Below are 14,827 nucleotides of genomic sequence, written 5' to 3'. Positions count from 1 at the left end.
GGTCAGCAGTCCCCCCCCCCCTGCTGAGAACAGCCTGGGTTAAGCCCTGCTTTCCCTTCCTGAGTCGTCGGATGGTTTGCCAGAACCTGCTTGAGGCCAACCGAAAGTCCTTCTCCATGGCCTCCCCGAACTCCTCCCATGCCCGAGTTTTAGCATTCGCGACCACCGCAGCTGCAGCCCTTCTGGCCTGCCGGTACCTGTCAGCTGCTTCGGGAGACCCCTGGGCCAACCAGGCCTTGAAGGTCTCCTTCTTCAGCTTGACGGCTTCCCTCACCTCCGGTGTCCACCACCGGGTTCTCGGGTTGCCGCCACGACAGGCACCGATGACCTTCCGGCCACAGCTCCTAGCGGCCGCATCCACAATAGAGGCTTTGAACATGGTCCATTCGGATTCCATGTCCCCAACCTCCCTCGGGATGTGTGAGAAGTTCTTCCGGAGGTGGGAGTTAAAGACCTCCCGGACAGGGTCCTCTGCCAGACGTTCTCAGTTCACCCTCACTACACATTTGGGCTTGCCGGGTCTTTCCAACCGGTTCCCCTGCCATCTGATCCAACTCACCACCAGGTGGTGATCAGTTGACAGCTCTGCTCCTCTCTTCACCCGAGTGTCCAAGACATACGGCCGCAAATCAAATGATACGATTACAAAGTCGATCATTGATCTCCGGCCTAAGGTGTTCTGGTACCAGGTACACTTATGAGCCACCTTATGTTCGAACATGGTGTTCGTTATGGCCAGACAATGGCACGCACAGAAGTCCAATAACAAAACACCATTCGGGTTCAGATCGGGCAAGCCGTTCCTCCCAATCACCCCCCGCCAGGTTTCTCCGTCATTGCCCACGTGAGCGTTGAAGTCCCCCAGGAGAACTATGGAGTCGGTAGGCGGCGCCCTTTCCAGGACCCCTCCCACCGACTCCAAGAAGGCCGGATACTCTGAACTGCTGTTTGGTGCATAAGCACAAACCACAGTCAGAGCCTTGCTCCCCGCAACCTGTAGGCGCATGGAGGCGACCCTCTCGTTCTCCGGGGAGAACTCCAACACAGCAGCGCTCAGCCGGGGGCTCGTGAGTATCCCCACTCCTGCCCGGTGCCTCTCACCCTGGGCAACTCCGGAAAAGGACAAAGTCCAACCCCTCTCCAGGAGCTTGGTTCCAGAGCCAGCGCTGTGTGTGGAGGTGAGTCCAACTATATCTATATCTTAATCAAATTATTTGATGAATATTTGTATAGCTTTGCATTACTGAATTAAAGCTTTTTTTTCTGCTGTAGTATTGCTGATCATCTCTAGTCTTATCTGTGTAGAGTTTGGATAAGCTGGACATCAGTCGATATGTTATCAAATGAGCTGACATTAATCACGAAGAATACCTGTTCTCTACATTTAAATACTACCTGCCAGGATTCAAAGTAATGATTCACATATTTTTATAATAGCTTTGATAGAGGAAGGACCGACGGAGAATGAATTGTCAACTTTTGTTAGAAATCCATCGTGAAGGCTCTTTCAATAAAGACAGACTGGTTTTTACTCCACACCGTTAATTTGGTTCATTCCATGCACAGATAACTTTTATGATGCTTCATTGATTTTCTCCTTCATTTCTGTCTGCCATAACTACAATAGACATACAGACCATCAGATGACACATCCTAAAGATTTACTTAAAAGTGCCAATGTACTAATTCAAAGGAAATGTCTCTTGAGTAATGTTTGTTTGTCCCAAAATCGTGTAGTGCTCTTTTGCCTACTGTTGCACATTTTGATTGTCCTTCATTCCTTGGTTAAGTGAACTGATGAGCAGCACTTGTGAGGTTCCACCATATGATATTGACATTGCCAAAAATGACTCCCATTCTAACTAAAGTCATGATTAATTTGTGCCTCGAGGTATGATTTAAGAACGGCCAAGTGGAAAATGACAACATTAGTCAAAGCCAGCTGCTCCCTTCATCAGAGGCTCATTGCTGATATCTACCTGCCAGATGTATCCATAATGTTGTTTCTGGTAGTTTTAACTTTATTGTCTGCAATACTGATCTAGACAATGGAGCTTTTTTAGTACCTGTTCTGCAGCTAGGTGCAAATCATTAGCACTGCTTCTAGTCAATACACATTGACAGGTCAAGTATAGACCACTCCTTAGCAGCTATTTATTTTCCTCTTTGTTATTGTAACTGACCTGCAGCTTCTGCATTCTTTATCCGTAGTTACTTACTGATGGACAAATAGTGCAGTCCAGAGGAGGTAGGATAGTGAGTTTGACACATTTATGAAATGAAACATTACCTTTTAGGGAAAGAGAGCAGAAACACTATTTCACACAACAAATGTGACTAGGTCGTATTGTTCAGGCTCGTCATGTTACAAGATGTTTTAGGATAGATGGGTGGCTTAACACCTTCACTAGGGTGAAACCTTGAAAGGGCTAAGAGCTCTACACTGTATATCAAATACAATGCATAATACAGACACACTGACTCTCAGTTTTTAGAGTGTTATGTATATACATAACACTCTAAAAACTGAGAGTCAGCACTATAACCTGAGTCATAATTTCTTTTCATTTCTGGAGTGCAGAATTAAATCAATGGGACATGTCACTGTCCTTCAACTCACGGACTGCGCTTGATACTTTACAGAAGGCCACTTGCTAATGATGATCGTCCTGCCTACCTGGACACAATGAGCTTGGGCTACATCTCAATGAGATGGCTCAGCAGATAAAGGTTCTGCTCGGAGTATCTCAAAATCTCTGGGGTGCTTTTGTGTTTCCTCTGATCAGGGGTCTCTGCCACTCTAACATCATTACCACATAACCGCAGGGACAAGGTGGTAAAGGTGGTAAAGGTTGGGGCGTTGGTGGTGCTCATTTCCTTCCACTATCCTGCGTCAAGGCGTTTCATTGTCCTGTGACATATTAATATTTTTACATTAAAATGTAAATGGCTAAGGCTGTTGGTGAGGACATTGCATACTTTTATCTCTTGTTGAATTACTGGGGTGACATTCAGAAGCTGGATCATGAAAGGAGTGAGGAAAAAAACACACATCAGCTTCTGAATCAATCAACTGAGACTTTTACCCACAGCCAACATTTCTGGAATCTCCTGGTTTTCATCATGAAACTCATCATCTATATTGACTTTCCACAGATGCATTCACACCCCATGTTTGATGCAATTAGATATCGATCAAAAATACAGAAATATTCACACAGACTGTATGAGGATAAGAATGTGTTTTTTGAACATTAAAGTTAACATTTTCTAGTATGTTTGAACCAGAAAATAAGCATGAAAGTCCCCTTTAAAAGCAGTTTCCACTGTGCTGTGAACCTTTTCTGTTACTTACTACTCTATTTTATATAAGCAGTTTATCAGATAAATGGTTTATAACACACTATTATGTATTAGTCGGCGGATATACGTGTTTATCAATGTACAGTATTTATCAAAAACTATAACTCCTCTTGTGCACACTCATAAGTGGAGGCTGCTGAATAAACGGATAATGAATGACAATATAGTTGAATAAAGTGGTAACAATATGTCTTCACAGGAGAAGTTAGAATTGCTGACAAATGTTGTACATTAATTAATACTTCTTAATAATGTCCTTATATCCGCTTAAAACAACAATCCTGTGTATTTGATCATTTTTCTATACTGCTTATTGCTAAATAGGGGAAGGCGTTAGCATCATATTATCTCCCACCCAGAGGAATATCTTTGAAGATGCAAAGTAAATAGGACCTAGTTGATGAAGACTAAATCATTTGGCAAATGACAGCAGAAATTCTACCCCTTGTTCTCAAAGCCCATTTTGGCAACTCTTTATGAAAATCATTTTTACATTAAACTTCATTCACACATGATTTACTGGTATTTTTCTTTTTTTTTTTCATCATTTCAGACAATAACCCAATTCTGTAGGTCTATTGAACTGGTGATGCATGTAATTGAATTAGTTTTTGAACGCCATGGTGAGGTATTTCAATACAGGGATTTCATTATGCCTCTATAGCCGGCACTCTTTCACAGAGCCAAGCTAATATAAATGGTATTGTTTTGCATTACTTGAAGCTGCAAACACTGAAGAGAGTGTTTTTGAATTGGAATTTCCAAAACTTAGTCTTAGAAACCTTTATTGTCCACCACGTTGGTTTCTTCCCACATTGTTCATACGTGAACAACATTTGTTCTTTGAGCTGGTTGCAAATGCAAGAAAATATACAGTTCAAACTGTCCAGACTCCTGGGTAATTATTAATCATAACTTGTCTTTCTTAGACATAGCACAGTTGTACTCTACTCCTCCACAAGTTATTCTGGAGCATTAGTGGTACTGTGATATAATACATGTGGTGGCATATGCACTTGATCATTTTGATAATAAAATATACCCTCCAAAAGAAGCCAATGAGTGCACCATTTTTTCATTTTCTTTTTGTAAGATACTCTATAATGCCATAAAACATGCATACAGGAATATTAAAGTTGACTGTTGAACTTATTAATTTACATCCACCAGCTGAAGATCAGCTTTGATTTTGCTTTGGTAAATCTATCACAATGTAACAATAGGTGCATAACAGAATATCTTTTCACAGCATATCAGCCTGTTAACTCGCTATGTGTTGCATTCCCATTTTCAATTCAGCCAAAGTAAACTTGATAATCAAAGCAATTAAAAACACAATCAGTTGTGTTTCCAAGTGCTATGTGGAAGCTTGGCGTGGGAGCTCTTTGGGATTCTGGACCTTCTCCCCTGATGACCCCTCAAGGTGAACTCTTGTATGGCTGTCCATCCCATGAATACTAAATATGACTGAATTAAACAGTTTCTCTCTTCACACTATACTATTTAATCAGTTGTCTTACTGAGCTGTCTGTCTGGAGTAATCCCAGAAGCTCACCATCACACTGACTGGCATCATAAAGACGACTGCTCTGGAAGTATTCAAGCCTTAGCAATCCCACTGGTCCTTCCCCTCTTTTTGTATGTGCTCTTACACAGCTTACACAGCTACAGCCCAATAAATCACGAGAAGTTCTTCGTTTTAAGCTTGCAAAGTATGAATTATTTATTAAGTGTTTTATATAGATTTATATTAGGGTTTAGGAAGTGCTTTTGTGTTGTCAGAGATTTATTTTCTATGTGATTATTTCCTGTTAACCATGCTGAAGTTTTATTTATTTTTTTCTGAAAATCTGGCGACACTTGTGCCAACTGGTGGTGGTATCAGGCATGTTTTCATGTTTGAAATGAAACATGTAATACTGAGTGTTGGAGTCAATAGGCCTTGCAGTATCTAGTCTGCCAGAATTTCATTATATGAGAAAGAAAAACTCAGTTGTGCAGTTACATTCCTTTACAATGCATGGGTGCATTTCCCAGCAACAACAGTGGTGTCTGCTTAAAACCAAATGTTGAGCTCTTTGAGAATAATTCACATATAACAGTTCAAACAACTAATGATGTTCATGCGCAACTTAAAATAGAATATTTATATAAAATAAATAGGATAGTCATGATATTTTAAATCGATAAAACACAAGCATCATCTGCAGATAAATCAATTGTGTACATGTAAGATAAACATGTATACATGACTGTTGATTTAATAGAGAAAAGCACAGTCCAAACAACAGACAGCAGCATATTGAGCCAAAGCATATGTTGTCCTAGTGAAGCTATTTTAAACCAGGGGCAATTAAAACCGATGTCATCCTATGTCATTACTATAAATACTGAAAAAAAAAAATCCAGAGAAGGGAGATGGGGACCTTGATGATAATGAGGCTGATGCCAATGCCTGATGTCCACCCACATCCAAACAGCTGGCATCCTGCAGGCACAGCAGTTTGTCAGAACCTTTTCAATACTCTGTTTGCACATTATTATTCTGTTTGCTTTGGAGAGTGTTTGTTATTTGAAAATGAAATTTCTCTAACAGAATACACGGGAGAAAGAGTGTTATGTTAATTTGGTATGTGGTTGTGATTTTTTATATTTTTTTGTAATTCCTTAAATCCTACTCACTGCTGTCCTGTCCAGAAAACAAATAACTAACTTTCGTCACTTCTGATGGTGCTAGGACATCATCCAGTTGTTTGCATTTAATGCAGAGACACATTTATGTAAACCTCATAATAATCTTCAATCAAGAGAGCTTTAATAATGAATGGCAAACACTCTTCTAACAACAGTAATAATGGAATTGTTCCAACCACACAAGTTTATAACATCGGTTATGAATGTTTGAAGTACAATAATCGGTACATGAGATCTTCAACAACTAAAGTTGAAAGAACTTTAGTTCATACAAAAAAGTTAGGTATTGTTGCTTTTGGTAAAAAAAGGTGTCAATGATCATATTTTTTGCGTGAACAAAATTTCCTGTGCTTCCATTAGATGTGCACATTACCTGGAAATGGCAGACCCTGCTAGGACAAATGGAAATCGGATTTAAAAAAGCCTTACGCCTCCTTTTCTCCAGTGATGCCGGCGTGCTATCTGAAATCACACACCGGGGCGGCATTATGCCACCGTTGTTTGGTTCAGTCTGAAAAAGTAAAGCCAGCTTAACGGCGGATCCTTTTTACGGCAGTATTGCGGCATCTCTGTGCGAAATGGGCTACAGATATGACGGCTGCACAAAACACCACTGGTAAAAAGCATTGTTATTATATTTTATGATAATCTCTGAGGATAACAGCATTAATAAAAGAGCAGCACTGCCTTTTCATTCAAATCTCTGTTATCAAACTAATGCTAAGATTTCCTAAAGCTGTCATTATATTGGAGTAACATCAGTCTCCCACTCACTAATATTCCAACTTTAATTAAATCTCTGGTGAGTTGCTTGGAAGAATCTCAAGTGCTCAAATCTTAACAGATGGCACTTTATTTATTGCATACCTTATGCCACAGGTACTAGCTTCCCCCCCCCCCAAACTCTACCCTAGATAAGGCTTCCCTTTATATACTCTCCTGGGCCTGCACGATTCAAAATTCAGCCAAACAATACAGAAAAGTTTGTTTTAATTAGATCAAAAAATACAATATAAGAATAAATCAAATGGAAGACAATCCCAGGGCAGGCTATTTAAAGATGCACCACAGAGAATGTGAGTCAGTGTGGATGAATGAGTTTAAAATACAGTGGGTAGCCCTTTTTCAGTCATCAATCCACGGGTCTGCATGTGGCCTGATTCGAACAACAGAGCCGTTGCCTCACAAAGTGGAAGCCCTCATGCAGCAAACAAGGGAATTGCATCTGACTGTACACATTCATCTAGACTAATGGCATGGTGATGCATCCAGGGGGATACACAAGCTCATGTTCTTTGTTCCAGATCATTTGACTCCTTCTGACTTCCACTCATTCCTGTCACAAGTGGAAGTGAGTGATCTGTTTAATCTCATCAAATATGATTAGGCAAAACACATCTCAAGATAATATCCTACAGCCCTCTGATTCAGCAGCGATACAGATGATGTGTGAATGTTGCAGCTATTAGTTAAAGGGGCTACAGAAGGCTCAGCTGTGCTCCACCTTTATTACCTTAACATGACATATATAGAAATGAAATGTGCTGTTTGAAGTTGTATAAAATTAAGCAACCTTTTAGTTTATCTATCTGTGGGTGGAGTGTAACTGCAATACTAGGTGGCATCATCATGAGATTATTCTGCAATGACCCTTTCCAAAGGTAGCACCAGTGTTATAAACATGCCATTATTATTCTACCCAATTCTCCATTAGAATGAGCTGTCAATCAAAGACAAAACCATTTACACAAACAATTCAACCTCGGGCTTCTAAGGGCAACGATAACAGACTCCCAACACAAAGTTTTGAAAATGAAAAGGAGGATATTGAAAAATTGTGAATTTCATCTTCCACTGTCTGCTCTTTGCACCTCATCTTTCGGCGCAGAGCAATGATTGCAAGTAAAGTCTTTCAAAAATATTTGTCCTGCCTGGCAGGCAATATGAAAGATGACACAATATTAATAAAACAAAAAGTATAGTTGGATAGATTTTTTCCAGTCGGGAATGTTGTGATTATCAGTAAATACAGTATTGACTCAAGGTTTGGGTGATTTAATGGGTTACCTCACAGTGTCACTAATACATATTCAATCTGTAATTAAAAAACATGATCCAGAGGACTAAGATTTATTTCTCACTTCTGTTTAACATACTGCATTTGCCTTGCAATCCCAATATTTGAGGTACTTTTATCCTTTTACTTTCTCAATAAATCACCCAGTGAATGGCACAAGGCAATTTACATGCTTGGATAGTGAAAACAAGAGGAATTACTGTTATTTCGGCATAACATTTGCTGTTAATCCAAAATAAGGACCGGTATTTGTGTCAGGGTTGGAGGGCTTTTCATGCAAAGTCTTGCGATGCGGTTCCTCTAGTCATTACTAATCTACAGCAGAACTAAAACACACACTGTGTTGATATCAGTCTGGTTCAAGTAACTGTAAAATACAGAACTTTTCAGTCAAAAAAGCCAAATGCCCATGTAGTGCCCCACCTAAATGCAATTATTAGCTCATGAATTAATGTTTAACTTTGCGAAATCAGAATTGTGCTGTAGACCTGATATGTTTAAGTGTAATAATGTTTTTTTTTTAAGATATCAATTTGTCCTGAAGGATTTTGTCAGACTTCTGTTCTGCTATGATAAGAGCTTATTGTGAGCTGGAGGACTGATATGGACACTGCCTTTGGGGTACAGTGGGTATCAGTTTCTTCAGTTTAGTAAGACTTACAAGGCCTCCTCAGAGGTCATGCTGCGATTGTTACATTGCCCAGGGTATGGTTCTCACATTTCAAGGGTAAAGAGAAAATCCATTTTCCAACTCACTATTTACGATTGCGCATGAATGTTCCCCCCCCCCTCCCCCTCCATATCTAATCACTAAATTATGATGGATTTTTAGCATTATTTTCTGCCAGGCATTATTCAAGACAGTCTATCTCAATTTGCATAGCTTAACGAAGCACTGAGCTTTTAATAACGCGAAGGAGTGTGATAGTGGAAGCTGATGTTTATTTGAACTGGCTGGGCTTTTGATGGTAATGATTATGAATTGAGCATTGGGAACCGTGTCTCTGCGAGAGGAGAGGGGGAGCGAAGCATTGTGTGAAGCAGGCAGATGGCTGGCCGGACAGTGTGTTGATAATGGCAACATTAGTCTGCTGGGAAGCAACATTATGCTCAAGGTCAATGGGAGCTGAAGAATGGAGGATCATAATGACACGGGCCCCGTGTCCTGGAACGAGATCTCCCTTTAAGGATGTCTAGATATTTAATATGAGCTCAGTAATCTGCACAAGGCTATTATTTCCATCATAAAATTTCAAAAAGTTCATCTGTGTCACTGAAGCAGTGATAATGGACCATAAAAGGTGCTTTCTTTTTTATTCTAAATTGGTAGGGTTTACTGTACATGCAGTAGCCACATTACTACTAAACGTAAGATACTATAGTCAACATTTGCTTTAGTCTTTATAATGCTCGTCTCCAGACCATTACACTTCATGTCCATACATATGGCCCTGTGGATATAATGCACTTTTGCTCCCAATTTTCTTGGAATACTTGAATTTTGAATTCTCTAATGTCCCTCATACATCACGGTACTTTCATATGCACACTTCTATTAGATTTTTGTAAAGATTGCATTTTCATGCACTCTAAACATCATCTATATCACATTGTTATTCTGCAGTAATCCTTATTTACATGGATTCCTATACTACCTGTGCCAATCTCTTCCATGTTTTGCACCAGTACAATGGCAACGTCTGCATATATTTCAACTCCACGATTGTATCCACTTTATTCTACTGCTAATACTTTTTCCGACATTTTTTTTTCCTTTTTTGTAATCTACTGTATTTAGTACATGTATTCCATTTGTCTTTTTTCCTGTTTGATGCTGTTATTTGCTTATTCGATGACCTAATTTCCCCACAGGGATCAATAAAGTTTCATCTTAAGTGTTTCACTTTCAATTAAAGCAATCAGCTGCATCCGGACATCTTGCCTCCAGTTTTCTCCCCTCAGCCTATTCCTCTCTTAAGTTTGTTAAAACAAGGGCAACAGCAGCCTGCTGCGTTGACATCTGCGGGACGTTTTTTGAAGCCACTTCAAGCATATCGAACTCTCTTCCAGTGAGACGGGGAGGAATTTGGGGAGACTCAAGTCTTCCTTTTGTCACCCTGTATTAATGCACAAATCATGAGCCAAGCTCAGAGCTTCGGGCAATTTTCCTCAGGAGCTTCATGGTTTTTTAATCCTTCAACACTTTGCATATATTATTAATACTAAAGGCTGAGCAATACTCAACAGTTGCAAGGAATAACAATTACAGTGCAGCTCTGGTCATAGTGCTGTCCATCAACATATGCTCACTTTAATATACTGTAACTGCAGAGATGCAGACTCATATTGTGACTGTGGGTAATAGAGCTGTAATTCACGAGCAAAAAGCATTCCTCTTGAGTGCATTTCAAAGTACAAATCTCGTCACAACAAAATGGCAGTTTTCAAGTTCATATTTTAATCCGCACTTTGTCTCTCTTTTTTCTTTTTTTTTTACAGTGGCATAGTTGAAAAATGAATATTCAATACTGAGAAAAAAGCAAACCTCACACATCCCCCATAAAAAGCAAATTAATTACAGCGATTAAAACTTTGTACAAAATGAGTTATTTATAGCTTCATACCGAACTAACAAAATAACATGTATGAGCATTGGCAATATGGTTCAATGTCTTTGATACAGTGACGATATACAGTGAGGACATGTCTAATTCACCAATGCCTCAACATTAGTACTGTTTGCAGCAAACTCAAAGGCCATAACGGTGATCCTTGTATTGTTTTTTTAATGATAAATTACAGAATTAAAAAATGGAAAAGTTAATGTCAGACAACTACTTTAGTAATAACAGCAATAATATCAATCAATATAGTATTATATAATAAATGTCAATCAATCATAATAATAAATACATATATTGACCAGAATATTTTTTTTTTTTAATTTTAAGCAATTTATTAGAATCCCTGTTTGAAAAAAAGTCTTCCAAATTGTGAAAATAATTTCAAAGTGATGGGAACTGATGAGACCTGAAATTAAAATCTATAACCAGAGTTTTTATCTTTTACTAAAATTGAATACTTACACATTATTTACATGCCACCTGGTAAAACAACCTCTTGTTAGATAAATGGAAAAAAAAAATCAAGACTTGTGGACTACTTTAAATACTATATATGCTAATATACAAATTGTAATATGTCAGGGATCTCAAGATTCAACAATATTGTTCACCAATATTCACGTTAGCAAAGTATTTTACAGCAATATCCACACATTGAGCATAGTTGTTCAATAAAAGTCAACATAAATAATGAACCCCCACAAGGTTCCACCCATTCAGTTGGGATCTTACATCAAATCGCCAACCAAAATTAAAGATCTTCATCCATGACAATAACTGCAAGTGTACTGAAATCTTCATCACATGACACCATCTCTCCATCTAGACTCATATTGAATCCTGAGACAAGAAACAGTAGATGTATTTTCCCTCCATGTTAGTCCTCAGACTTTGTGCTTAAATTTTCGAACTTGTTCTCTGTTGGTACAAATCAACAGCATGAGTGAAAACTGAAAGTAAATCAATGCAGAAATATATTGACAATTAAGAGGGAGTTGATTCTACAGACAATCACATACATTGTGCTTCAATGTTTTGTTTTGTCAAAGTTCCTGGTCAATTTGATAATTTTCTTTTGAACGTATGCAGTTTGGCTGTGTGAGCTCGAGGCAAGATCCAAAACCACTGTTTAATCCTGTTTATGTGTTTAACATCCACTCTTAAAGCAAAACCTTTTGAAAAGAAAGCTAAGACTCGACTCAAACTTGAGTTGAAGTACATTTCTTGTTGATTCTGAATTTTAAAAAAATCTGCAAAAAGTTGACAAGTAAAGTAAGAGAGACTAGAGAAAAAAAAGTTAATGCAAGCGATGGAAGAAATGCAGAAAAATATACAGCATTTAGGCACCATAAAACTGAAATGGAAATAATCTAATTGTACAAGGTTTACATTGATTACAAAAGGACAAGGCTATATTGTCAGCGACTGCTTTGAAAATAAGCATATCCAAGCATGAGCTTCCTGGAGAAGACAAAAGAATGATAAGTAAAGTAAAACAGATCATGTAATGACGCTGAGGCAGCTTAATTTGCATGTCTGCTGTCAAAAGTTGTCATGAAACAAAGGAAAAGAGAAAAAGAAGTCTAAATGAAGTACTCTTTCTTTTCCTCTGCATGCACATGGTTTCCCTCAGCATTGATGATGGCTGTGTCTGCATCTGGGGCATCCTCTGCTCCCTTGGCCTCGTGTGTTAGATACGTCCCTGTAGACATACAGAGCCATACAGCAAGTTATCCACCTGCTTAAATGCACTAGACATTTACTCCGGTCAAGAAAATTGTTATTCAAGTGGCCTCTTTTACCTTTATGTCTGGCCAGATATCGTCCAAGAACTATTATCAGACACAAGGTGATGAAGACGACGACTGCAACAACACCACCAATTAAAGCGTGGTCAGGTCCATGTTGTCCTAAAGCATTAGGATCTGTACAAAGACAGAGACAGAGACAAATGGAGGGAAAAGTTGAGACAAAAGAAACACCTGCAAGATGTTTAGGCGCTATCTAATGCAGGTGTAGACATTTATTCAAATGCATTGAAAATAATTTACTCTTGCATGTGTCATGAAAAAATCCTGATGTAGCTTTAACACTTTGACACACTCGTACAAAGCACAGTCCCAAATGAGCTTCTGTCATATTCAGAGAAAACCTGTCATCGCTGCTTTGAAGTGCTTAAATTGAGGTAGAAAAGATGTAATCATAGGAAATACCACAAATCTTTGCACAATTCAAAAAAATGTGGCATTAGCAACAGCAACATGCTGCAAGAAAACTGAAGTCTAGCCCTGAGTGATGTTTTAGTTTTTTCGCCAAAGCCTCTACACATCTTTTGTGTTCTCACATTCAGCTGCTGACGATCAGGTTTTTTAAATGAGTGTTATTTAACATGAGGCGTCCCCCGGGCAGAGAGCGAGCTGAAGGTTTCCCAGGTAGGAGCATGCCTTTGTGCCTGTGCTGTAATAAACAGTAAGTGGCTGTGTCTTTACTGTGCACTTTGTGTGCTCTCATTAGCTCAAGCTGATGGATGGCTATGGCTTGTGCTCAGATTTGCAAAGTGACCCTGGGAAATGACGGCGGGGATGTTCCTACAAACCTCGTTATACTCCTCTGTTAACGAAATGCAACCATCATTTTCAGCAACCCAGTGTGGGACGTTAAAAATAAAAAGAGATGGCATCGAGAAACATGCAGTTTATATAACTACATGCAGGATAGAACCACCACAATTGTTGTATCAGGGACTCACAAGCAGGCACTTCACACTTTGAAGCAATAACTGTTTTGGTACAATAGTTGAATTAACTCAATTTCGGTTGCATGTCGATGGATATAATGATCTCTTCGGGTGATTCAGCTGTCAACAAGGGGCATAAGTAATTTTCATATCACACTGGGCTGGTGCACACTGCTCACAGGAATAAGACAAGCTGAACTACTCTTGTTGCACTGCAGCTGAAGATGTCATCTCAACACAACTTGAAAATTAGTAAGTTTTCCACTTACGGTGTGACAAAATGAGTATTTATACTTGTCCAACCAGATTTTTGACTTCAATTCAAAACACTGATTATTCGTATGTCTATCCTGGAACAAACTATAGCACGGTAATTCATTTAAAAATGATGCAAAACTTTCTTGAATATCTAAGATGATTACTTAAGAAACTATACACACTGTCACAAAAGGAAAACTCAAGACATTTCAACGGCACACAGGGACATCAATGAGTCAATTTGCAATATTTGGTCTGTTCTGGGGTTTAGGTATATCAAGAAAGAAATGTGAATCTTGTTTCTATCTCCTTTTCATTGTGTCTGGCAGATCTCACATAATACCATATCAAACGAAATTGCTGCAACTACATGCTATGCACATAATACTAAATCATGAATGTACCTAAACAAATATAATGAACAGATATTTTTTTTATGTGATCAGAAATGTGAAAGATCACAAGTAATCACATGATCTGAAATATAATATTTACACACTGGCACTGACACAATCTCCATCCCAGCTTCACTCAGATAAAGACGTCCATTTCACTGTGCAAAGACAAACCAAATCAGAATCACATTGTGTGATAACTTATGCAGCCTGTGGCTGGAGAGAAAGCGGCTGGCGTCAGCCGAGTGAGCATCCATGCATGGTGATGGTTTGGCTCATGCTGTGTGGAGGCTGTGATGCGTCCTGACCCAGATCCAGTTTCAGCATCACACACTGTAAATCTGGCTTGCAATGATCGTCTAGTGGGATATTTACCTGTTGTAGGCCCTGGAAAGTCTTTGGCTGTTGCCATGGTTGCAGACAGTGACAGCAGTAAGGGAAGACGAGGGGGAACAACACCGTGATAAAAAAGATGACCACAAAGTTTGTATAGGAAACATGAGAAATTAGCATGGTCTGTTTTTTTACTTTGACCGCGTGCAGAAGTGATGGAAAGCGAAGCTTGCTGTCACAGCCAAACGCATGCATAAGTGGAGTTACTGGAAACTGGGAGAGCAGCACAAGATAACGAGGATGAGATGAAGAACAAAAATGTAAAGATTGCGATTTTTTTGGGTGT

At 39.1% G+C, this 14,827-nt stretch overlaps 1 protein-coding gene across 3 annotated transcripts in view; it reads right to left on the bottom strand.

Annotated features, from left to right (window-relative positions):
• Positions 1-10,409: 10,409 nt before the first annotated feature.
• cadm2b (cell adhesion molecule 2b) overlaps positions 10,410-14,827 on the bottom strand; it is a 128,441-nt gene continuing 124,023 nt past the window's right edge. For 2 of the 3 annotated variants that reach the window (XM_031863625.1, XM_031863627.1), the window contains 3 exons: positions 14,524-14,550; positions 12,561-12,683; positions 10,410-12,460 (listed from right to left, as the gene is read on the bottom strand). In XM_031863625.1, coding sequence (XP_031719485.1) covers positions 12,342-12,460; positions 12,561-12,683; positions 14,524-14,550 — 269 coding nt within the window. In that variant the 3' untranslated portion in view covers positions 10,410-12,341. The remainder of the gene's footprint in view (positions 12,461-12,560; positions 12,684-14,523; positions 14,551-14,827) is intronic. The other variant, XM_031863626.1, reaches the window with a different exon arrangement.

Source organism: Anarrhichthys ocellatus, unplaced genomic scaffold (assembly GCF_004355925.1).
Source record: "Anarrhichthys ocellatus isolate YVR2014 unplaced genomic scaffold, GSC_Weel_1.0 scaffold29, whole genome shotgun sequence".
NCBI classification, from domain to species: Eukaryota; Metazoa; Chordata; class Actinopteri; order Perciformes; family Anarhichadidae; genus Anarrhichthys; species Anarrhichthys ocellatus.
The sequence above is the reverse complement of the archived record's forward strand: the minus strand, read 5'-3'. Positions and strand labels throughout refer to the sequence as shown.